At 36.8% G+C, this 12,040-nt stretch overlaps 1 protein-coding gene across 7 annotated transcripts in view; it reads left to right on the top strand.

Annotated features, from left to right (window-relative positions):
* OCIAD1 (OCIA domain containing 1) overlaps positions 1-9,208 on the top strand; it is a 31,917-nt gene extending 22,709 nt beyond the window's left edge. For 5 of the 7 annotated variants that reach the window (XM_058430217.1, XM_032136174.2, XM_032136175.2 and 2 more), the window contains exons 8-9: positions 5,122-5,274; positions 8,682-9,208. In XM_058430217.1, the coding sequence (XP_058286200.1) occupies positions 5,122-5,274; positions 8,682-8,719 (191 nt within the window). In that variant the 3' untranslated portion in view covers positions 8,720-9,208. The remainder of the gene's footprint in view (positions 1-5,121; positions 5,275-8,681) is intronic. The other 2 variants (XM_032136181.2, XM_032136182.2) reach the window with 1 other exon arrangement.
* The last annotated feature ends 2,832 nt before the right edge of the window (positions 9,209-12,040 follow it).

Below are 12,040 nucleotides of genomic sequence, written 5' to 3'. Positions count from 1 at the left end.
ATCAATCATCAACCTAAACTCAGCATGTTTGTTCATTTGTTTCTTCATTCATTCAACTTTTCTTGAGGACCAGTAGGTGTCAAGGACTCTCCTAGACGTGGAAGAAGATGAGTAACACTTGGTTCTTGTCCCTGAAAAACTCTCAGTCTGTTAGAAGATATAGAAATACAAGGATAAATTACTAGTATGTCCCAGTAATTGAAAATACTAAGGCAAGCTTAGTGGAATAGTGAAGAAGAAATGATAAATCGTGTCTCAGGAAGTAGAGGCTCCAGGAAAGGTATAAAAAGGTTACATTTGATAGGCTGGGTTTTAAAGGCTTTCAACTTCCTTGTCTGTAATACAAGAAAGAACTGTTGTCAAGTGAGAAAATCCATGTGAAAATGCTTTGTGAAGTTTGTAAATAGTAGCTTTGAAGATCACACATGTAAGTGCAACAACATCAATTTTGTATTAAGGCTTGGATTTGAATCATGATTGACATTTGCTAGCTATGTGACCTTGTAATACTACTACTACATTATAATAATGTAGTAATATTATTATAACTACTTTATGATCCTTTCAGTTTCTTGATCAGTTGAATGGAGATGATAATACCTCTCTTAATGAACTGTTGGAATTAGATGAAATAATCAGAGGCAATGCCTGGCAAATAATAGACTCAAAAAACATTAGTTTCTTTCCTTCAGTCTAGTCGGCAGTGAAAGATGAGGAATTAGAAACGGGAAATACAGGTCTATAATTCTTTATCTAAAATCCTGAAATTCAAAAAGGTTTAATCCAAATTTTTTTGTTGTTGTTTGTTTTTTTTGAGACGGAGTCTGGCTCCGTCGCCCAGGCTGGAGTGCAGTGGTGCGATCTCAGCAACCTCCGGCCCCCGTCTTCACGCCATTCTCCTGCCTCAGCCTCCTGAGTAGCTGGGACTACAGGTGCCCGCCACCACGCTCGGTTAATTTTTTGTATTTTTAGTAGAGATGGGGTTTCACCGTGTTAGCCAGGATGGTCTTGATCTCCTGACCTCGTGATCTGCCCACCTCGGCCTCCCAAAGTGCTGGGATTACAGGTGTGAGCCACTGCTCCCGGCCTGTTTTTGTTTTTTAATAATTAAACTGGTAATAAAATCTGACCTGAATTCATTTAGCAGAATACCCTGACCTAAATTCACATAAGTTATATAAACGTAGACTTTATTTACTTTGCCAGATAAGATTTTTCCTTTATTTCATTATAGAAATATTAATGTGTTTGCTTACTCATTCCTGTCCTAAACCTCTGAGTGGATGGATATTAAGTAATATAAGGTATATTTACTGTAGTATTTTTCTAAAATCTCAGAAACTCTGAATAGTGAAACATATCTGACCCCAAGTTTTGGATGAGGGATTGTGGACCTTTGTAGAGTATACTCTTTAAATTTTAAAAGATTAGAGGGAAAGAAGTTAAAGGGAGGGGAGGGTATACAGTGGAAAGGGAGAAGTTGATTATAGGTCAGAGAAGGTTCTAGAGAATGCAGAAGGGGGTTCTAGGTAGGTCAGTGTAGCTGCTAGCCACATGTGACTATTTAAATTAATTAAAATTAAATGAAATTTAAAATTCAATTTCTCAATTGCTTTGATAGCATTTCACTTTCTCAATAGTCACATGTGCTAGTGGCTACCATGTTAGTGCCAATATAGAACATTTTCATCACTGCAGAAAGTTATGCTGGACAGCACTACTTAAGAGCAAAAGTTGGGGGCAAAGTGGTGAGTATTAGCCTTGTATAAAGGAAGACAGGAAAGAATGGAAGTTCAGATGATTGAAGAGTTTGGATGAAAGTTATTGAGAGCTTCTTAATCCTCAACTCTGATTTTTTATTTTTTTCTTTAATGGTTGGAAGCAAAGGCATTGAATTAGTCAGAAAAGGAAGGAAGGGAATGGGCAGATTAGGAGAGAATGGCTAAAATCACTATCTTATCTCCAAAGGCAGCTGTCCTTGTTCCTCACTGTGTCTCATTTAACCAGTCTGAAGTTCAAATCCATTCTTCTTGTACAGTAGTCCCCCCTTATCCATGGGGGATAAGTTCGAAGACCCCTGTGGATGCCTGAAACCTCAGATATTACCGAATCCTGTATGTTCTATGTTTTTTTGATCTAGATGGCTACTAAATTACTAACAGGCATGTAGTGTAGACAGTGTGGATATGCTGGACAAAGGGATGATTCAAGTCCTCGATGGACCAGAGCAGAACCTCAAAAAATTTTATCACACTACTCAGAAGAGGGTGTAATTTAAAACTTATGGATTGTTTATTTCTGGAATGTTCCATTTAATATTTTCAGACCATGGTTGACTGCAGGTAACTGAAACCCTGGAAAGCGAAACCACAGATAAGGGGGCACTACTGTATTCTAGACATGCACTAACTCTTTCCTTGTAATGACTTGCATCCTCCCCACCATTTGCATTAGGAAATTCTGTTACGTAGTTTCTTTTCCATACAAAAGCCAACAAACAAAAAGCTCTTTGGTATCTACCCACCGACTACTTAGCAAGGCCATGTCTTAATATTATTTTATGCCTTCCACAGCAGCCATCCATCCATCCACTGCTCTGCCTTCTGACCCCCTTCTCTAAATCAAAGTGGCTACTTTTTACTGCTCTCCACATGGGCCAGCAGTGGCCTGCTTTTGCGTTGCCCCAGATGCTGTCCTCCCCTACCAGGGCATCTTACTCTTTGGTTTAAGTCCTACTTTAGTTCTGCTTGCTTTTACCAGGAATTCAGAGTGTTATTAATCTTTTAAAATAGCAAGCAGTCCTTCATAGCTGTTAGGAGACTTAGAGTTTATTACAGTTAGATTTAAATCAGTGCCACTTTATATTTTTTTATTCCTTCCAGTTCTTTATAACCTTCCCCAAATAGTAAAATCATGTTCTCTCCACAATGTGGGAAATTTTCCCCAGTCTTCTTCTGTCTGATTTATATTTTCATTATTTGTTCCAGAATTTTATAATGGTAAAATATTTTTTATAAGAAAAAGTATTAGACCTGGAAGGAACTTCAGAGATCATCTACTCAAACTACCATATTTCACAGTTGAGAAAACCAAGATTCAAAGAAGCTTAGTGATTTGCCCAAGGACATTTCCTAATTGTCAGCAGAGTGAGGTTAAGAACCCAAGTTTCCCGAAGTACACACGATTTCCTTCAGAATTTTTAATATAACATATATGGTGAAGGGAAATGAGTTCAGTAATTAATTATTACTAATGAAATGCAAAGTGTTTTAATCCCAATATAAGGTTATAATATTTTTCTTTACGTTCTTTTTTTAGTAAGAAAAATTTAGTTTTGAACCATCATATAATACTAGAACTAATTAGGAGAAATTTAAATCCTCTTTGCTTTATATCAGTACAGTATATATTTATTTAGCAGAATAAATGTTTATGGTTGAAAACGGCTGGGTGCAGTGGCTCATGCCTGTAATCCCAGCACTTTGGGAGGCCGAGGTGGGTGGATCACCTGAGGTCAGAGTTCAAGACCAGCCTGACCAATATGGCGAAACCCCGTCTCTACTGAAAATACAAAATTAGCTGGGCATAGTGGCACATGCCTGTAATCTCAGCTACTCGGGAGACTCAGGCAGGACAATCACTGGAACCTAGCAGGCGGAGGTTTCAGTGAATCGAGATTGCGCCACTGTGCTCCAGCCTGGGTAACAGAGTGAGACTCTGTCTCAAAAAAAAAAAAAAAAAAAAAAAAAGTTTATGGTTGAAAACATTATTTAATGTATAGTTGTGTTGCTTAGAAAATTCTAATTATTCACTGGGATCTTACCTTTGGGTTCTAAATAAGTATCACAAAAACGATTTTTAAAAAAATTAATATTAAAATTATATACCCAATTTGTATGTCTCATTGAAAACATCTTTGAAAAATAGTACTTTTGGTGTGGTATATGGTAGATAAGACTTTGTAAGTTAAATAATTGTTCACTGAGTGTTAGCATCTTTTTTTTTTTAATGTTCATATGGCCTTTTTTGCTGTTTATAAATTTTATAAACTATGTTCACTGTTTGATCCTGTCAACCAATATTAGGAGTAACCACTGCATTATATTTACATTTGACTCTATGATAATATGTAATATTCACATTTTGACTCTCTTTGGGAGAAATAAAGAATAAATGTTAGTTCCCAGGCCAAAATAACAGTTGATACTTTCTTCTGCATCAACATTGCATCTGTTAGACCGGAATGAAAACAACACATATTCTGATTAAAGGCTATGTTTTATACTTTTCAAGTAATTATTTTCAACTTTTTTTTCTTTTTTTTGAGACAGAGTTTTGCTCTTGTTGCCCAGGCTGGAGTGCAATGGCGCGATCTCAGCTCACTGCAACCTCCGCCTCCCGGGTTCAAGCGATTCTGCCTCAGCCTCCTTAGTAGCTAGGATTACAGGTGTGTGCCACCACGCCCAACTAATTTTGTGTTTTTAGTAGAGATGAGGTTTCTTGTTGGCCAGGCTGGTCTCGAACTCCTGACCTCAGGTGATCCGCCCGCCTCGGCCTCCCAAAGTGCTGGGATTATAGGCGTGAGCCATTGTGCCTGGCCTGTTTTCAGTATTTTTGTTTAAATTTCATTAAATGGTAAAATAAATGATTTTTGAAAATAGCTGGAGTTGTTTTCAGAGAGTCTGTGGTTATAGGACTATTTAACTATATATTGAGTAAAATCTATACCATGTCAAGTTTTATTCAGTTGTCACTAGTAGAATATATTTCTCTTAATTCTGTATACAGTATGAGTAACTCCAGTTTAAAACACTGGTATTTTAATGAGTTTAAATTGTACTGTTATATATTATGATACATGTTTTTCTTCTGGCTGTGGTTTAGTTTGGAAAATTTTTTGATGTTCATTTTAATTTTTAGAAATAAAAGCTTAAAAATATAGGCAGAAGTAGATTTCAGTTTGATAATTATCTTGGTGAAAGTATAATACCTGTGAAGTGGTGGTAATAATTTGATTCTTTATTCTATTTTGATTGTAGGTAAGGAGCATTTGTAAAATTTAGTTGCTTTAGAGTTATACAAATCCTTTTATTACCATTTATTAACTGTTTGTTGTTTTAGGACCTGATCCCAACCTTGAAGAAAGTCCTAAAAGAAAAAATATTACATATGAGGAATTAAGGAATAAGAACAGAGAGTCATATGAAGTATCTTTAACACAAAAGACTGACCCCTCAGTCAGGCCTATGCATGAAAGAGTGCCAAAAAAAGAAGGTATGATAGTTTAGTCTGAATCACTTTACTGTTTAGGTGGAAACTAAAACATTACTTTAAAACAATACTATAAAAAATTAATTAATATGTGATTTAACTCTTCAAGCAATTAACCAAAGTAAAATATTTTTAAAATAGTACTTTACAGTTATCAGTTCTTTTTTTTTTTGAGACGGAGTCTTGCTCTGTCGCCAGGCTGGAGTGCAGTGGCACGATCTTGGTTCACTGCAGCCTCTGCCTCCTGGGTTCAAGCAATCCTCCTGCCTCAGCCTCCCAAATAGCTGTGACTACAGGCACCTGCCACCACGCCCAGCTAACTTTTTGTATTTTTAGTAGGGATGGGGTTTCACCATGTTGGCCAGGATGGTCTCGATCTTTTGACCTCGTGATCTGCCTGCCTCAGCCTCCCAGAGTGCTGGGATTACAGGCATGAGCCACCGTGTCCGGCCAATTCTTCCATTTTTAAGGTGCTCTGAAGGCCATTTTGTGTTAAAAAATAATGAAGTCAAAGCCAGGTGTGGTGTCTCATGCCTGAAATCCCAGCACTTTGGGAGGCCAAGGTGGGTGTATCACTTGAGGCCAGGAATTGGAGACCAGCATGTCCAACATGGTGAAACCCTGTCTCTACTAAAAATACAAAACTTAGCTGGGCATGGTGGTGCATGCCTGTAATCCTAGCTACTCGGGACGCTGAGGCAGGAGAACTGCATGAACTCAGGAGGCAGAGGTTGCAGTGAACCGACATCATGCCACTGCACTCCAGTTTGGACGATGGAGCGAGGCTCTGTCTCCAAAAAAAAAAAAAAAAAGGAAGAAAATAGTGAAGTCCAATAGTAAGTCTTAAGATAGCAAGATTAGTTTTGTAACACAGGGTAGAGATTATATACTCATTTGACTGTTTTTCTCTTATAACAAATATCCTTGGAGATCTGATAGTCTTATTTTCCTAATGATACACCTATCGCATAAGTTGCTGTAGTGACCTGAGTTTGGCATTGCTCTGTAATACCACTTGTGGCCTAACCACAGAATGATTGAGTAATGAGATTGATTTTCTTGTATATTTGGGTTTTTCTTGTGTTTATTTTTTTGTTCTGTTTGTTTTTTTCTTTTTGAGATGGTTTTATTCTGTCACCCAGGCTGGAGTGCAGTGGTGTAATCATGGCTTACTGCAGCCTTGACCTCCTGGGTTCAAGCAGTCCTCCTACCTCAGCTTCCCGAGTAGCTGGGACTACAGTTGTATGCCACTATCCCTGGCTGTTAAAAAATTTTTTTGGTACAGTGTGTTTTTCCCTATGTTGCCAAGGCTGGTCTCAAACTCCTGGGCTCAAGCAATCCTTTCACCTTGGCCTCCCAGAATGCTGGGATTATAGGTGGGAGCCACTGTGCCTGACCTTTCTTGTACGTTTGTGAAATTAAAAGAGTTATATGCCAGCTTCTAAGGCATTTCTTAAAGAGGAAAAAAAAAAACAAAAAACTTTTAAAAAAAATTGTGAATTTTTAAATCCTGATTTCTTTTAAGTCTTTTTGGAATAGCTATACATTAGCCAAAGTGAATTTTTTGATACAAGTTTACCTCTAAAGGAAGAGGACATTTGAATAGGGTTTTATAGCTATTTCAGTATAGGGTTTTACGATTTTCTCTTAAGGAATTTCAGAGTATGTGTCATTGTTTCAAGATTTTCTATTTACTACTTTAAAAATGAAAATAATAGGTCTTTGGTACCTTCTTGAAGGTCATATGCCACAAAGAATGCAAAAATACATGAAAGTCCTTAGTATTTGTTGTTGTGGTCATTTTTTAGAGCTAATTTTATTTTTAATCATTAGCGGCTGCTTCATTTGGAGTTCTGTTTTTATAACAATGATAGATAATATCTGCGTCATATTATTGTTGTAAAAAAATCTACCTTTGAAATAAGTTAGGGATGTACCATACTTTTGAATGTTTGTCATCAAACAACATTTAGCATAAACTATGCATCTAGTGGCCATTGCTCTGTAATATGTAAAGACTTGTTGGTACTTTGTTCTGCTAATTAATTTGAGGATTTAGATTGTAAGCTCTGTGAGGGCAGAAAGTAATATTTTTCTCATTTTTGTAATCTTCTCTATTATTGTCTGCATAGCATAGTACCTTACACTGCATCAGAAATTGAGTATTTTGGTTTAGGCTTCTATAGTAATAGAGGTTAAGAAAGGAAATTTGGTAGACCTTTAGCATTTGCTGGATTTTGACATTTTTTTATTTTTGACTGAAGTCTTCAAGTTCTGTTACATGACACAAGAATGTGAAATGATTTTTTCTTTTTTTTGGTAAAAGCTGTTTTTTTGTGTGCTTTATATAATTTAAAGAAAAGACTTGTTATGAAATGGTTTCAGTGATTTTCTAAAATATTGTTGAAATTAGTACAGGGTAGATTCACATGGTCAGAAAGTGTCACTTAAAGTTTTCACCTTTAGCTTATGTGGTTGATATTTATCTAATTAGAAATTAAGACTCAGAAATTTAAAAAATTCCAGCACGTATTCCATTAGCTGCCAGAGCAATGTCACCACACATCCTGTAGCTTCTAGAAAACCATGTAACATATACTCATGAGGGAATGAGAGCAAGGGGAAAAGGCAAATTGTGAAGGATAAGGATATATAATGTCTTAGTATAATAATGTAATAATTTTGACTTCATGTATTCCCTGAAAAGGGTCCACACTGTGATAACTGCTGCTTTATATTGTTATGATTACTCACAGACAGAGGCTATGTGGAAGAGAAGCAAAAAAGTAAAGGAGTAGAATAGACAGTGGAGCATGTTTCAAAATGTAAAATGTAGAGTACCTGTGAAATGTAGTAGTATTTTCTTCTTATAGTACTATTTACCAGCCCTGAGAGAGAAGATTGAATTAATTACAACTTGAACACTTGACCATTTCTACTGCTGTATTTTTTGTGAAAAACGAAAATTCGAATGTTTGTTTTATTATTTCCCACTAATTTTTTTTTTTTGTATATGGCTTAATATGTGCCACACTTACTTAGGTAGTATGGTAAAGATGTAAAGGTACCCAGGCTTTGGATCTAAACAGACCTGTACTCAAATCTCAGTTCTTCTTGTTAGGGCTTGTACCTTGGGCAAGTTACTAATCGGTTTTCTCACCATTAAAATGAGAATTGTGTTTAGAAGTTTGTTATGAGGACTAACTATTTATGTAAAATTCTAGATACAATGCATTTGTCCGACCCCAAGTTCACACAAGTCTGGTCATCCCCTTTTTGTAATTATAATTTGACTCTCATGTGCTTTTATTCAAATGAGAGAGAAACATAACTTTTCATCATAGCAACAAACTTAATGTCTTTTACTTATTATTGCTTGGAATCATCAATTATTTGTGCTTTTTTCCTAGTCAAAGTAAACAAATATGGAGATACTTGGGATGAGTGAAAAATTACATCATTGGACATGAAGGAGTTTCAACATCCAGCTTCATCTAGGTGGCCATGATTACTTGCATGCTTTGAGCTCAGCAGCAGTCTTCATAAACACATTTAAAACGAGATCCTGGGTTTTTGTGGTTTGACTTCTATGGTGTTTTTAAAAAAAAACAGATTTTTAGTGTTAATACTGTGTAAATGTACTCACCTTTGGGATTCATTTGAATGAAGGTATTATACCATGATTGTATATAGTTTGTGAAATTGTTACCAGGGCAAAGATACTCTTAAGAAACCGTCAAGAGATTACAATGCCCTAGAATCAGCACATATGAAAATAAATGATATCTGCATGTTGAATTGGGGCGGATGGGGGGAGCAAGCATAATTTTTAAGTGTGAAGCTTTGCATCAAGAAATTATTAAAAAGCTTTTTTTCTCCAGTATTTTCTGTATTTATCTTAATGTTTATGGCAAATAAAATGTAAAGGAACATGCAACAGCCTTCATCTTCTTTGATTTTATGGTTTTATTGTTTGTAATTTATTGGTTTATTTTTAAGCTAGTTATAATCATGTAGGTATAGGAAATAAAGTCATCTATAATATTTAATAATATATGGCTGGAGGCAGTGGGCAGTGGTTCATGCCTGTAATCCCAGCACTTTGGGAGGCCTAAGTGGGAGGATTGCATGAGTCCAGGAGTTTGAGACCAGCCTGGGCAACAAAGTGAGACCCTGTCTTTACAAAAAAATAAAAATTAGCTGGCGATGGTGTCGTGTGCCTGTAGTCCTAGTTACTTAAGAGGCTGAGTTGGGAGGATCGGTTGAATCCAGTGGTTCTGGGTTGCAGTGAGCTGTGATCACACTCCAGCACTGTGTGACTGAGTGAGACTCTGTGTCTTAAAAAATAAAAATATAATGAATGTGATTTATGTAGATAAATTGATATATAGTAAATAGGTAAATGCCTTAAAAAGCAAGTGGTCATGTTTAAAGAACTTGTAAATTCTAAAACTAAAAATCTGGCATATATCACAGAGACTAAGATTATGTTAAAAACAAAAAAAATTGGTATACAATGACCCTTCGTATCTGTGGGTTCCGTATCTGCAGATTCAATCAACTGCAGATTGAAAATATTTGAGGGAGAGAAATGGATGGTTGTGTCTGTACTGAACTCTTGTTATTCCCAAACAAGACATTGTAATAACTATTTACATATCATTTACATTAGGTATTACAAGTAATCTATAAATGACTTAAAGTATATAGGAGGATGTGCATAGGTTATATGTAAATACTACACCATTTTATGGTGGACATTAGGAACCTGGACCAATAGACACCTACCTAGTCACATTTTAGAAAGAACACATGGGATGGAAGATACTGCCGCTAATTCACATCCGTTTCCTGAGGACCTCCTTTCCTATGCCATTACAACAGCTCAAAGTCTAGGAGCTGATCATCTAATCAGGATAAGGTATGGATGAGGCTCCTTGGGTAAAGCTTCATGAATAAAAGCGTCATGAATACCATTTCTGTCAGTCTGAAGGCCTGAACTTAAGGAGTTATCTGCTTTGTTCACCTGTTAGGCATAACATCACTCCTCTGGAGATTCCCATTCAAAAAGAGAAAAGGAAAGGCTTGGCTTGCAATTCTGAAATCTAGCCAGCCTAATGTGGCTGTTCTTTGGGGCCTAGGTATATTCCCTGGGGGTTCTCTGATGCTTCTGACCCTGCCCTCTGATTTTTCCTTTTCTATTGAGGCACTTGTGTTTGCAGCTGAGTAGTTTTTTTTGTTTGTTTTTTAAAGCCTACTCCCTCACAGAATTTGGGGGTCCAAAGGCCTATTTTTACTACCACCCCTGTCCAAGCTGACATATTTCTTTTTCCTGTGTATTTCTCATGTATCAATTTATAATCCATTCTATTACACAAGAGCCACTCATAAAGTCTATTGGAAATAGTCCTTTTTCTATGTTGGGCTCCCTGTGAGGCTGATGAACAACATCCTTGAGATTCTAAGCCTTGGACAGGGTATAAAAGGCATGCTGGTAAGACAGGTAGGCAATTTACATGTCTGAAATGTCTTAAGATGCGCTCATCTTCCTGAGGTCTTGAGCAAAGGATCTTATTGCCCCACTTTGGATTTGGCCTTTGAGAGCCATTGAAAGGGCTATTCTGAGCCTTAATATTTCTTCCAAATTCCATTTGGGAGTGGAATAATTTGTTCTTTATACCTCCTCCTCATTTTATTTCGGATAGGTAGAAAAAGCCAAATGGCCCCAGACTCAACACTGCCAGGAAATCTTAGCTAGATCATTAGGCACATTTTCTATTTTTGGTGATACCACAGGTAACAGTTTTGCTAAAGTTACTTCTTAAAAAGGGTCTCTTCTAGCTTCCAATAACATTTTCCTCCCTCTGACATCTTCCTTGGAAGCTGTTTGGGCTTCTGCTAACGCCCTCCTCGAGGCCCTTTAGGATTTCACTAGCAATCTCTTCATGATCCTGGCAGCATCCATCTGCTACTTGGTCCCAAAGTGAATGCCATATGTCTTAGGTTCTTGTTATGGCAGGACCTCACTTCCAGGTACAAAATTTCTATTTTAAAATGTATTATTTTGGGGGGTACACAGGAATATATATGGGTTACGTGAAATATTTTGATACAGGCATGCAATGTGTAATCACATCAGGGTAAATGGGATATCCATCCCCTCAAGCATTTATCGTTTGTGTAACAAACGATCCATTTATACTCTTTTAGTTGTTTTAAAATGTATAATTATTTTTGACTATAGTCACCCCGTTGTGCTAGCAAATACTAGGTCTTACTCTTTTTTTGTACCCATTAACCACAGACCCACTGCACCCGCCCGTCCCACTTGCAACCCACTACTTTTCCCAGCCTCTGGTAACCATCCTACTGTCTATCACCCATGACTTCAATTATTTTAAATTTTAGCTCCCATAAATAAATGAGAATGTGAAGTTTGTCTTTCAGTGCCTGGCTTATTTCATTTAACATAATGGTCACTGGGTGACCTCCAGTTCCACCCATGTTGTTGCAAGTGACAGGAATCTCATCCTTTTTTATGACTGAGTAGTACTCCATTGAGTACATGTACCACATTTTCTTTATCCATTCATCTGTTGTGGGACACTTAGGTTGTTTCCAAATCTTGGCTATTGTGAATAGTGTTGCAGTAAACATGAGAGTGAAGGTATCTCTGACATACTGATTTCTTTTCTTTTGGGTATATACCTAGCAGTGGGACTGCTGGATTATATGATAGCTGTTTTTTTTTTAGTTTTTTGAGGAACTT

Source organism: Hylobates moloch, unplaced genomic scaffold, assembly GCF_009828535.3.
Source record: "Hylobates moloch isolate HMO894 unplaced genomic scaffold, HMol_V3 SCAFFOLD_17, whole genome shotgun sequence".
Classification (NCBI taxonomy): domain Eukaryota; kingdom Metazoa; phylum Chordata; class Mammalia; order Primates; family Hylobatidae; genus Hylobates; species Hylobates moloch.
This window is presented reverse-complemented; position numbering and strand designations above follow the sequence as displayed.